General features: G+C 42.9%; 1 protein-coding gene across 5 annotated transcripts in view; it reads left to right on the top strand.

Moving 5' to 3' along the window:
* The window catches only part of KRCC1 (lysine rich coiled-coil 1), a 17,844-nt gene extending 14,298 nt beyond the window's left edge, over positions 1-3,546 (top strand). For all 5 annotated transcript variants that reach the window (XM_028496998.2, XM_024129965.3, XM_028497000.2 and 2 more), the window contains one exon: positions 2,519-3,546. In XM_028496998.2, the coding sequence (XP_028352799.1) occupies positions 2,519-3,311 (793 nt within the window). In that variant the 3' untranslated portion in view covers positions 3,312-3,546. The remainder of the gene's footprint in view (positions 1-2,518) is intronic.
* Positions 3,547-12,929: the final 9,383 nt, after the last annotated feature.

The following is a 12,929-nucleotide window of genomic DNA, read 5'->3' as shown; positions in this document are numbered from 1 at the left end:
CGATCTTTGCCTCCATTCTTTTTCCGAGGTCCTGGATCATCTTCCCTATTATTATTCTGAATTCTTTTTCTGGAAGGTTGCCTATCTCCACTTCATTTAGTTGTTTTTCTGGGGTTTTACCTTGTTCCTTCATCTGGTACAATGTCCTCTGCCTTTTCATTTTGTCTATCTTTCTGTGAAAGTGGTTTTCCTTCCACAGGCTGCAGAATCGTAGTTTTTCTTGCTTCTGCTGTCTGCCCTCTGGTGGATGAGGCTATAAGCTTATAGAATAGATGATTGCTACAGGGGCTGTTTCTTGATCTGTGTCTCAACAAGTGGCACCTATCTGTCTTTTTGATTTTAGCCATCCTACCAGCCATTAAGTGAAATCTTTTTATTATAAAACATATTTAAACATATAAGGAGAGAAAACAGTATTATGAACGCTCATGTACCCACCTTCCAGTTTTAACAATTATCAACATCTTTTTAATCTTATTAGTGACTTTTAACAGTTTTATTGAGGTATAGTTGACATACAGTAAACTGTATGTATTCCAGGTATACAATTTTTGATAGGTCTTGAAAGGTGTATATACCCATGAAATGATCACCACAATTAAGATAGTAAACATATCCATACCCACAAAAGTGCCATTTATAATCGCTCCCCCCTACTTTTTCCTGCCTCATCCCCAAGCAATCACTGTGTTACTACAGATTAGTTTGCACTTTCAAGAGTTTAATATATATGGAATCATATATTATGTACTCTTTTGTCAGGCTTCTTTCATTCAGCATGATTATTTTGAGATTCATCTATTTCACGTATATCAATAATCTATTCCTTTTTATCATTGATTCCATTCTATAGATATACCACTATTTGATTTATGCATTCACCTGTTAATCAATATTTGGGTTTTTTCTTTTTTTTCCTTTCCGGTGCTATTACAAATAACACTGCTATGAAGATTCATGTATAAGTCTTTTTGTGGACATATACTTCCTTTTCTTTTGGATAAATATCTAGGAGTGGAATAACTGGATCGTATGTTAAGTGTATGTTTAACTTCCTCAGAAACTACCAGACTGTTTTCCAAGTACATTTTACATCCCTACCAGCAATGTATGAGAATTCCAATTGTTCCACATCCTCACCAGTCTCTTTAATTTCAGTCATTCTAGTGAGTGTGAGGTAGTACCTTTTTGTGGTTTTAATGGACATTTACTTGATGACGAATGACATTGAGCATCTTTCATTTGTTTATTGTCCATTTGTATATATTCTTTTCTGAAGTGTCTGTTCAAATTTTTTAACCATATTTAATCAATTATTTGTTACATTATTTCCTCTAGTCAGAATTTTTATACTGTTTGAGTAGAAGAAGAGCTAAATTTTCTAACTCATCATATTAGGCTTCATTTAGACTTTCTTTTTAATCTCAAATTGCCAGTAAAGCTAGCTGATCATTAGTGACTCTAGATTGCTCTCAGACTTGTTCTGTTAATGGAAAGAAATGTTTGATTCTACATGGGTTACGCTGCCTCCTAATTTTTGGAAATAAAGTATAACACAAAAATATCTAGCACATTATCATATCATAGAGATTACCTTTTCTGCTAGATTTGTAATGCAGGATTTGAGGTGGGGGGAGAGAAAGAGAAATAGTAGTTGTACTGCCCCCACCCCCCAAGAGAAATTTAAACAAGCAAACAAAGACTAGCATTATCTGCTTTAAATTTCTTTTGAAACTTTTCTCTACATAAATCCTAGCCCCTCTCAACTGTCACCTCCATTTCCTTCCTTAACCCTCCCACCAGAGCTTTAATAGAGAACAAACCAGAAGGCATTCTAGAATGCTTTTTTCACCAATCAGATGTAATGGAATGAAATCCAAGACCCTGTTCAGAAGATATGGAACTCTTTTCCCTCGTCTTTCCTCTTGCCCTATACCTAAGATTAGTTTTGTCTCATAGCTGAATTTCTAATTTCCAGCATTCCCAAACCATTTTACAAACATCCTTTTATTATTAAGTCTTACAATACTCTAGTCAGGTGAGTATATGTGTTCATTTTATTTTGTTTGAGTAAAGAGAAGATTTTAAAGATCAAATTACTTCTCTATGGTTTATTACTTTTCTTAGACAACAGTATACAAAAAATTGACTAATCTGAACTTTAGAAATTCTTTGAACATTCAGATCAGGCCAGTCACCATGGATGTGTAAGTCGTTGTATCCCTACATTCCTTACGTTTTTAGCCCTACAAAAGAATTCTGTATGTCAGCTCCTTTCTACCCTCTTCATCCCACTTCTGAGAAAGATAAACTTATTTGTGAGTGGCCTAGGCAATATTTGACTTTTCTGATGCTCCTTTTTGGCATTTAATGTCATGATGTTTAACTTTCATGCCAAAGTAGGTTTTAATTTGTTTGGGCTTCTTTATTTTGTTTTTTGAGACTCTTTTCAAGAGTAAAGGAAATACTCAGCATAAAATAATATAGTAAGAAGAATTTTCTCCCATCTTCTCTACAGAAAATCCCTTGTCAACCTAATGAAGCATTCAAAGAAGACATCTGACTCTTTTCAAGATGAACTTGCAGATTATATCAAAGTGCAGAAAGCCAGAGGCTTAGAGCCAAAGACTTGTTTCAGAAAGATGAGAGAGGATTATTTGGAAACGTGTGGATACAAAGAAGAGGTTGATTCTAGACCCAGGTGTAGAATGTTTGATCAAAGACTCCCTTATGAACCCATCCAGACCTACCGAAGACCATGCAATATTTCACAAGCAGTGGAGAAGCAGTTACCTCAGTGGCTACCAGCTCATGACAGCAGGCTGAGACTAGACTCCCTGAGCTACTGTCAATTCACCAGGGACTGTTTCTCAGGAAAACCAGTAGCCCTGAACTTTAGTCAACAAGAGTATAACTGTAGCTCATACAGTGTAGAATCTGGAGTTTACAGGCACCTCTCCTTAGAAAACAGTACCAGTGCCCATCAAGCTAGTTATAAACAGATACATCAGAAGAGAAAAAGGCACCCAGAGGAAGGCCAGGAAAAACCAGAAGAGGACCGGCCCAAGCGTAAGAGGAAGAAAGCTTATGAGGAAATAGATTTAGACAAACACAAGAGCATCCAAAGAAACAAAACAGAAGTGGAAACAGTCAGAGTCAGTAAAGAAAAGCTTAAGAACCGAAAGGAGAAAAAAAGCCGAGATGTAGCCTCTAAGAAAGAGGAACGTAAGCGTAGAAAAGAGAAAAAGGAACAACAGAAAGAAAGGACAGAAGAGGAGATGCTTTGGGACCAGTCTATCCTTGGATTTTGAAGCTCTTGCATTGGTTCTCCTGAGGTTAAACTGAAAAAATAGTTGAGGAGCTTGGTTTTACAATGTCCATGTTCATATCGCTCTTTTCATGTGAACAGGTACAAAGGCTAAGTGAACAGAAAACATTTAGTGTGCTTGCTCTCCAACATGGAAATTACTTTTCCTCTTTTCTAAAATCATTACTACATTTTTCTTATACATAATGTAATTTCCCTTAATGAGGGTGGCTCTGCTTTTATTCTAAAATCATTACTACATTTTTCTTATACATAATGTAATTTTCCTTAATGAGGGTGGCTCTGCTTTTATTCATCAAATTGCTATGATGGTGGAAGTATTTTTCCCTTGGGAGGTCATTTATTTTAAATTGGAGGATTAATGGGCTTTACAGAATCTATTTCTTGATTGGGTTTTAGTTTGGGATGGATGTTTTTATATTAGTTTTCTCTGTGAAGCAGTTTAGATTGATTTTTTTTTCCTTCGTTAGATCTAACAGCAGTATATTTTCTAGATTGGAAAGTGGAAAATGACATACATTATAATAAGCTTAAGTTACATACAGTTTTAAACGTTTCAAGAAGTCTTGATACAAAATCAGTTTATATTCTGGAAATGTTTATAATATAATAAAGTTCTAATTTCTACAATTTTTTTTGTCTTCTAATTTCTACATTTTTTGAACACACAGTGATGTGTTCCTATTCAACAAAGATTTTCTTCTGGAAGAGCAATAACTGAGCATATATAAACCCACTTTTTAGAGCAGAAATCTGAACGACCACAATTTTTCCAAATAGTTGAAATTGGGGAATTTAAAAGAAAATGCCATTAGAGGGACTTCCCTGGCAGTCCCGTGGTTAAGAATCCGAGCTTCCACTGCAGGGGGCACAGGTTCCATCCCTGGTCAGGGAACTAAGATCCCCCGTGGTGCGTGATGTGGCAAAAAAAAAAAAAAATAGCCATTGGAATATTCTTTCCCGACCAGTGTTTTCATTCTGATAATCCACTTTTTTACGATAAGCATATCAAGTGTTTGAGCACTGCTATTCTGTTGTAGAAAGAGTGGTGACCTGGGAATCTGAGTCCCAGGATTCTTAGACTCAACTATGCCATCAAGTTGTTATGTGACTTTGGGGAAGTCACTTTATTTTCCTCATTATCAAATATACCTAGAAGGACTGGCCTCTCAAATGCCTTGGATAACAGCAAGATGTTGTGATATGAAAACTCCCTTTGCATTCTACAGTGTTGTGCTTACATGTTTATTGTAATATTAACTTTAAAATTATTTTGCTTAAATTATTTTTAATCATATATATTCCCTTCCCCTATTCAACCCTCTCCATGTAACCAGTCTCCCCACCCTTGCTAGGCTGCTGCCTTACTCAGCTCTGACCACTCTCTGGGTCCCCAAGTTGCCTAGCCTCCTACCTCAGTGGGTCCCAAATAGCAAAGAAGAAAGGAAGGAGGGCTTCCCCGGTGGTGCAGTGGTTAAGAATCCGCCTGCCAATGCAGGGGACACGGGTTCAAGCCCTGGTCCGGGAAGATCCCACATGCCACAGAGCAACTAAGCCCGTGCGCCGCAACTACTGAGCCTGCGCTCTAGAGCCCGTGAGCCACAACTACTGAGCCCACGTGCCACAACTATTGAAGCCTGCACGCCTAGAGCCCATGCTCTGCAACAAGAGAAGCCACTGCAATGAGAAGCCCGCGCACCGCAACGAAGAGTAGCCCCTGCTCGCCGCATCTAGAGTAAGCCCGCACGCGGCAACACCCAACGCAGCCAATAAATAAATAAAAATAAATAAATACATTTTTTGAAAAAAGGAAGGGGGGGAGGGAGAGAGGGTAGGTGACCCATTTTATTTTAAACTAATGACCACAAACCTCCAACCCATCAGGTTTCCCTAGTAAATTTCCCATCCTCAGAGATGTCTTATATTTTCCCCTCTCTCCACAAACATTCCCCTCCCTGGTATCTGCCATACAGGGCCCCCTTTCTCTCAGCTGATGACCTCACCTCACACTCCAGTGAGAAAAACAGAAGCCTTCAGAGGGGGACTTATTCATTGTCCTACCACTGGATCTATAAACTTCCCTCAAGTATTCTGTTCTCTGTCTTCTCTACAATAACAGTGTCCCTGCTCTTAATAAAGACAAATCCCTCCCCTCATGCACTGAATCCTACACCCTTTTACCTTTTCAAGGACTTCATCTCTCTCCTGCACCTTGAATCTCTCCTCTACTGGATTATTCCTTTATATGCAAACAAGCTTCTGTTTCCCCTCTTCAAGAAATGAAGCGAACAAACAAAAAAACAAAACTCCCTTGACACCCTACATCCACTCTCAGCTATCTCCTTTGTCTTTCACATCAAACTTGTCTACAACAGCTGTCTATACTCACACCGCTCATTCTCACCTCCACCTATTCTAGTTTCTGTTCCTACCATTCCTCTGAGGCTGCTCTTATCAAAGTCTCCAATGACTTCCATGTTGTCAAATCCAATGGATATTTTTTATTTGTATTCAGTTCAGCCTCTCAGCAGCTTCCATTTGGTTAATCAGTCCCTCTTCCTTGAAACATTTCTCTCTCGGCTTCCATAGCACCACATTCTCCTGATTTTCCCAACCTCCATAGCTGCTCCTTATGGTCTCATTTACTGGTTCTTCTTCCACCCACCTCTAAATGCATCATGTGTATTGCATCAGGAGCCAATCCTAGACCACCACTCTTTCTAATCGCACATCCTAAGTGATCTCATCCAGGCTCATGGCTTTAAATGTACCTGTATGTTGATTTGTGGACTGAATGTTTGTGTCATCCCCCAAATCCATGTGTTGACATCTAATCCCCAATGTAATGGTATATGGAGCAGGTACCTCCCTACCTTTGGGAGGTAATTAGGTCATGAGGGTGGAGCCCTCACAAATGGGCTAGTGCCCTTATAAGAAGAGGTCAGAGAGCTAGCTGAGCCACCCAGTCTATGGTAACGTGTTACAGCAGCCCAAACTGACTAAGACAGTTGATGACCTCTGAATTTCTCTTTCTAGACTAGATTTTCCCCCTGAGTTCTAGACTCATAAGCAACTGCATTTGTTGTTATTTCCACCTAGAACACCAAAAGGGTACCTACATCCCTCGTCACCACTCATTCTTCCCTCAGTCTTCCTCATCTCTGCAAGTAACAACACCATCTTGATTGTTCAAGCCAAAAAGCACTAAAAGCACACTTGACTCTCTCCTACATCAGAGCCATCAGTGAGTTCTCCTGGTTATATCACCAAATTATCTCTCCTATTGTCCAATTCTCCCCATCTTCATTGCCACCACCCTGACCCAAACCATCATTTATCTCTGGTATTATTTTGGTTTTATTTGTACCAAACAGGACTAATAGGTCTGAGAGAAGCTTAAAGCTGGGAGAAGTCATCAGAGGCTCTGAGTTGGTGAGCACAAAACCAGCAACAGGAGTACTGAGAGACCAAATAGTACCATGGTCATCTAGCACTGAGGATTTCAAAAATATCCAGCAAATATTTCCTTCCAGAAAGACAAAGCCTTACCTGAAAAGAAAACTGCTGGGCTAAGAAACCTAATAGATCAGGGAAGTAACACCAGAGGTAAGGGAAAGAGAAGGTACCAATAGTAGGGAGCAGGGGAAGGTCCCAGATGAAGAACCCAGAAAATTCTGCAACAGCAAAATACATCTGAGCTGAGAATACCACCTTGCCAAGCAAGACCCGTAGGCCTGTAGGAAATAGAGCAGAAAAACTTCTCTGAACCAAGCTTAGCTCTGAAAGGCAGAGAAGTAGCCATATTTTGAGCCCTTCACTGTAACAAGAGGGAGCCCTCAAGCCCAAGCCATGATGATGGGAAAGGTACCCTAGGCCACTCCCTCTCCACAGAAATGTGTTCACAGGAGTCCAGGTCACCACATTTCATTTAAACTTTGGAAAGGAGGAGGAGAATACGATCTAGCCACACAAAGTGTTACCAAAGAAAATTGGACTAAAATACTTTGACAAGACATCAGAAAAATGGAGACACAAAGCAGATGAAAACTCTAATCTGACCCTTCAAATAAGGCTGCAAGAGATCAAGAAAGCAATGAAAGCTTTAAGAAAATCACATAAAGTGGAAAAAGAACTCTGAAATAAAATGGCCAGACAACTATGCAACTGAAAAAGACAACAATTAATTCCAAGAAAAATAAAATATAATGCAGTAAAGAAAAAGTAAGTGTATTTTTTCGTCAAAAATATTCATTGAGCATCAAATTTGAGCCAGACGTGGTTACTAAACAATGACCTTGACAGACGCAGGAAAAAATTAGTAAAAGAAAAAAAATCATTTCAGAAATAAAAGGAATACAAGAGAGTATAGACATCACAGAAAGAACAGGGAAATAAACTGTAAGAGAGTAATGAAGATAATCCAACAAAAGTAAATTTACACCTTGCAAGAAGGTGATAACGATAAAAGATGAGCAAAGGAGATCCAGATATACCGGGAGTCTCTAAAGAAGAAGAATCAATGAAGCAGCACAAACATTTAAAACTCTATATTTGTTTATTAATGACAACAATATGTATACACACTTGCAAAACAGTTGACTGTTGACTTTGGGCAACTCATGGAGTGTTCTGAATTCTCAGACTCCAAGACAGTTGAACTTTCAACTCTGACAACTTTGGCTTTGAATTTCAGTTGGGCACTTACAAGCTGTGTGTGGTAGATTCTTTGTCGGGGAAAATGACACGGATAATTTCCCTTCCCTGTAGCCACCCCTTGTTTCCCATCCAATAAGGCTGGGCTTGGCCATGTGACCTGCTTTGGCCAAAGGGAGAACAGCAAATAAGAAGCGAGCTGGATTTAGAAAGTGCCTGTGCTTGCCCTCATGCTGCTTTTGGAACTCAGCCACCTTGTACAAGCCCTACTGAATAATAAGAGACTTGTGGCTATGTGTGCACCACCCAGCTGCCATTGAACTCTCTTCCTCCTCACCAGATACAAGGCACCTTGGCCAGCCAGCCCGCACTGAGCCAGCCCAAACAACTCACAAAATTGTGAGAAATAAATGTCTGCTGTTTTAAATCATAAGTTTTGTGGTGGTTTATAACGCAGCAAAAACTATATACTGCATGACTTTAGGTGAGTTTCTTAATCTGAGTCTCAGGTTTTTCACCTGTGATCTGGAGATAAAACAATTACCGTTGGCGTGCTCTTTTGAGGATTAAATGAGGAAATATATGTGAAGTTCCTGGCACAGCATAAATACTCAATAATAAAAAGAACCAACCTCTGCAGGCTGGAATGGTGGCGGTCCTCAGGCTGGGGTACACGGTTTTAGTGCTTTGTAAGCAGTCCTCAAATCTAGAATGCCAGGGGGAGCCTGTGAAAGCACTGGAAGGATGGGGCAGCGGAGGCCAAGCTACCAGCTGCATGCCCCAGGCCACAGCACTAGCCATTGGGGGCGGGGGGGAGTGAACTCTAGGCTACTCGTGCCACTGTCACCGCCCGCCACCCCACCCGGCGCCCCCCCCCAGCGATGGATGCAGTGGCACTCAGTGACTTAGCTGGCTCCTCTGGGAATGTAAAGTCTGGACCTCTGTGGACAAGAAACAAGCCAAAGGGCTTCCCTGGTGGCGCAGTGGTTAAGAATCCGCCTGCTAATGCAGGGGACACGTGTTTGTTCCCTGGTCTGGGAAGATCCCACGTGCCGGGGAGCAACCTAAGCCCGTGCGCCACAACGACTGAGCCTGCGCTCTAGAGCTCGCGAGCCACAACTACTGAGCCCGCGCGCCTAGAGCCCGTGCTCTGCAACAAGAGAAGCCTGCGTACCGCCAGGAAGAGGAGCCCCCGCTTGCCGCAACTAGAGAAAGGCCGTGTGCAGCAAAGAACACCCAACGCAGCAAGATATAAATAATAAATTAATTAATTAAATTTTTTTTTTTTAAAAAAGAAAGAAACAAGCCAAAGAAAAGGACAACCCTCCCCGACAGGATGGATGTCCAAATCAAAGAAATGTATCACAGATTGCCTGAAGACCAGAGTCCCTAATAACAGTGGACACCGACGGGGCCCTGCGTCCTGGCAGATATTGAACATCCTTGTATACCTCATGCCCTCGGCCACCACAAAGGGAACTGCCGTCACTCCCACCGTTTTACATGGAAGAAACGGAAGAAAGCTGAGGCTCAGAGAGATTAATTTGTCCAGGGTTACTCTGGAGCCCAGGCCCATCTCCTTCCAGGTCTGAAACACCTCCCCCCAATCCTCGCCCCCCATTTAGGGAGCTGGAGTCCAGGAGGAGCTGTGCTGGGTCGCGGTACCTGGCAGATAGGTGCTGCCTTCCCCAAGGGGCCAAGGGTGAGGAACTGGGTTTACCACAGACTTTGAAGGGAAGGAAGGAGTCGCTGGCCCCACGGTGTATGAGAGAATATGCAGAGGACGGTGGGCTGAGTCCTGGAGGGACTTGGAAAGTGAGGTGTAACCTTGGTCTAATAGGAAAGGGAGTAACGGGCGGTTTCTAGGCAGAAAAGAAGGGCGTTGGACTGGATGGGCTAGAAGGGTCCCCTCCAAGCAGCAGGCTCCGCCACAAGGGAACCTCCTTTCCGCATCTGGAGCAGCGTGAACCTAGCAACTGTGAGCTCCTCCCCAAGCCTGGCTTCTCTCTCCCTCCCAGGTCTCCCCTCCATTTCACTCCCCGCCCAAGGTCTCTGGCGAGGGCGGAGCGGGAAACGACCCCAAGCGGCGCCTTCGGTGCAGCCCCGCAGCCTCGGTTTCGTCGCGCGGCTGCCTTCGCTCGCGTCCCCAGGGCGCTGCGAGGCCACCTGGTCCTCCATCCCTCACTCATGTCAGCGACATCCGCGCGCACACTGTCTTCTGGTGAGTGCTGACAGCTCTGCACGAAGCAGCTTCGTTTCCTCCTCTTACCGCCACCCAACCCCAGATTCCCTTCAGTTCTGGACAAAACCTGTGTCTCACCCCGCCCTAGGATCGCCCCAGAGCGTCTCAAACGACTTTCCCCTAAGAAGGCGGTGATCGCTGAGGCTCTAGCTGTGGTGGCCACGCCCCCCGGGGGCGGAGAGTGGGCAGGACATGCAAATTAACTGGCGCTTCAACCCAGGGGAGACGCGCGCAAGAAAGGACGCGAAAAGTCACTGATCAATCAAGAAGCGAACAAAGATGTCTGCGAAAGAGGCTAATGTTTTCGGTATAGTATTCACATAAGAAAGGCGGTGAGGGGACTTCCCTGCAGGTCCAGTGGTTAAGACTTCGCGCATCCACTGCAGGAGGCATGGGTTCCATCCCCGGTGGGGGAACTGAGATGCCGCAGGCCACTCGGCGAGGCCAAAAATTTAAAAAAAAAAAAAAAAAAAAAGGAGGTGAGATTTAGACCTAGGATGAGGTGAACGAAGGATGCATGAAAGAAGGGAGGACCTAGGGAGGACCTAGAGAGGGGCGGGGTCTGAGGACTCAGATGTTAATCTGTTTTTTTCAGGGTAGTATTTGACATGCTCTTTGCTTTGTATAACGTAACATTAAGTGGAGTTTTGAAGTTAAGAAATGGACTGAGATCCGCTTGTGTGCATTTTCGGCTGCATTGAAGGACACGGGGAATCCATCTTTTCTAACTGGCTGTTCCTGTGTTATGTGTTTTTATTATAAACTGGCAATCTAGTAGGTAGAATGTTTCTCTGAATTTTTTGAGCTGCTCTAGCAAATTAACAAAACCCCAGGAGGCAGTTGTTGAATCATATGATCTGTAACTGCATAGGTGACAACTTGAACTTGTGATTGGCATCTGAAGGGGGCGGAGATCACCAGGGAGTCTTCCGGACTGAGCCTTTAGCCTGTGGGAGCTGATGCTATCGCCCAGGAGATAAGGTCAGAATGGAGTGAATTGCTTGGTGGAATTGGTGTCAGAATCCGACCCACCTTAACTTCCTTTCTCCCATTTCTCCCATTGCAAACATTCTTGAAATAAAGTTCTTATCTTTGTGAAGATAAGAAAGCTACTTGAAGATACTTGAAATGAAGCCTGACATAAATTAGTACACAAGCCCACAGATTTCACAAGTGTCACAGGTGGCATTGAGCCCAGGGCTTAAAAGTTCTGGCCTTTCGCAGTGGTTAAGAATCCGCCTGCCAATGCAGGGGACACGGGTTTGATCCCTGGACCGGGAAGCTCCCACATGCCAAGGAGCAACTAAGCCCGTGCACCACAACTACTGAGCCTGCGCTCTCGAGCCCACGAGCCACAACTACTGAAGCCAGTGCACCGAGAGCCCATGCTCCGCAACAAGAGAAGCCACTGCAGTGAGAAGCCCGTGTACCACAACGAAGAGTAACCCCTGCTCACCACAACTAGAGAAAGCCCACGTGCATCAATGAAGACCCAATGTAGCCAAAAGTAAGATTAATTAATTAATTAATTAATTTAAAAATGTTCTGGCCTTTCATGATTCTGTGACCAGGAGAGGTTTAGAGCACAAAGTCTGTCCACAGGAACACAGAATAATAACGAATAGCCAAATAAATAGAGACACAAACTGCATCCATATGTTGAGAGATTTAATATTGGAAAGACATCAGTTCTCAAACTAATCAAAAGGTTCAGTGACTCCCAAGCAAAATAGCAAGTGTTTTTTGGAAATTGACGAGCCAAATTTAAGATTTAAGGAAATCAAAATGCCAAGAATAATCAAAGCATACTCAAATAAGGAAAAGCTAGGGAGAGGACTTGCTCTGGCAGCTATTTAAGACTTATTATGAACTATAGTAATTAAGACAGAGTGGTATTGGTGCAAAGATACAACAGAACCCAGAAGCAGAACCATGAACAGATGGACATTTGGTCAATAATTGTGAAAAGAAACAAGCCGAAAATGGAATCACCTGTGCTAAGCCTCACAGAGACTTAATTCCTAACCTGATCACAGTTTCAGCCTCTCCCAGGAGTGGAATTTTAAACCAGTCAGTCTGGAATTACCTGGTCAGCTCCAGGGAGGTAACCTGCCTAAACCCCCCTGCCTTCCTCTAAGGGACAGTGAACTTGCCTGAAATGATCCACTCTTAACTTCCTTGTCCCACCCTCCTTCCGCCTATGAAAACCTTCCATTTTGTTCAACTCCTCAGAGCCCCTTTCTGTTTGCTAGAAGGGAAGCTGCCAGATTATCAAATAAAGGCAATTAGATCTTCACATTTACTCAGTTGAATTTTGCTTTTTTAATGTAATGAAAGCAGCACTTCAGAGCAGCGAGGAAGACAGACTTCTCAATAAACTGTGTTGAGGAAATACGGTCTCTGTATGGGAAAACAAATGAAGTAGGATGCCTACCTCACAGCCTGGACAAAAATCAATTCCAGTTGAATCATATATCCATGACGCTTTTACAAGACATCTTACGAGAATATATCTTTACGATCTATGGCAATGGTTCTCAGTTAGGGATGATATTGCCCCCCAGGGGACATTTGACAATCACTGGAGACATTTTTGGTTGTTAAAACTGGGGGTATGGGGCTTCCCTGGTGGCGCAGTGGTTGAGAGTCCGCCTGCCGATGCAGGGGACACGGGTTCGTGCCCCGGTCCGGGAAGATCCCACATGC

The sequence above is a fragment of the Physeter macrocephalus genome, chromosome 12 (assembly GCF_002837175.3).
Source record: "Physeter macrocephalus isolate SW-GA chromosome 12, ASM283717v5, whole genome shotgun sequence".
Taxonomy (NCBI): domain Eukaryota; kingdom Metazoa; phylum Chordata; class Mammalia; order Artiodactyla; family Physeteridae; genus Physeter; species Physeter macrocephalus.
This window is presented reverse-complemented; position numbering and strand designations above follow the sequence as displayed.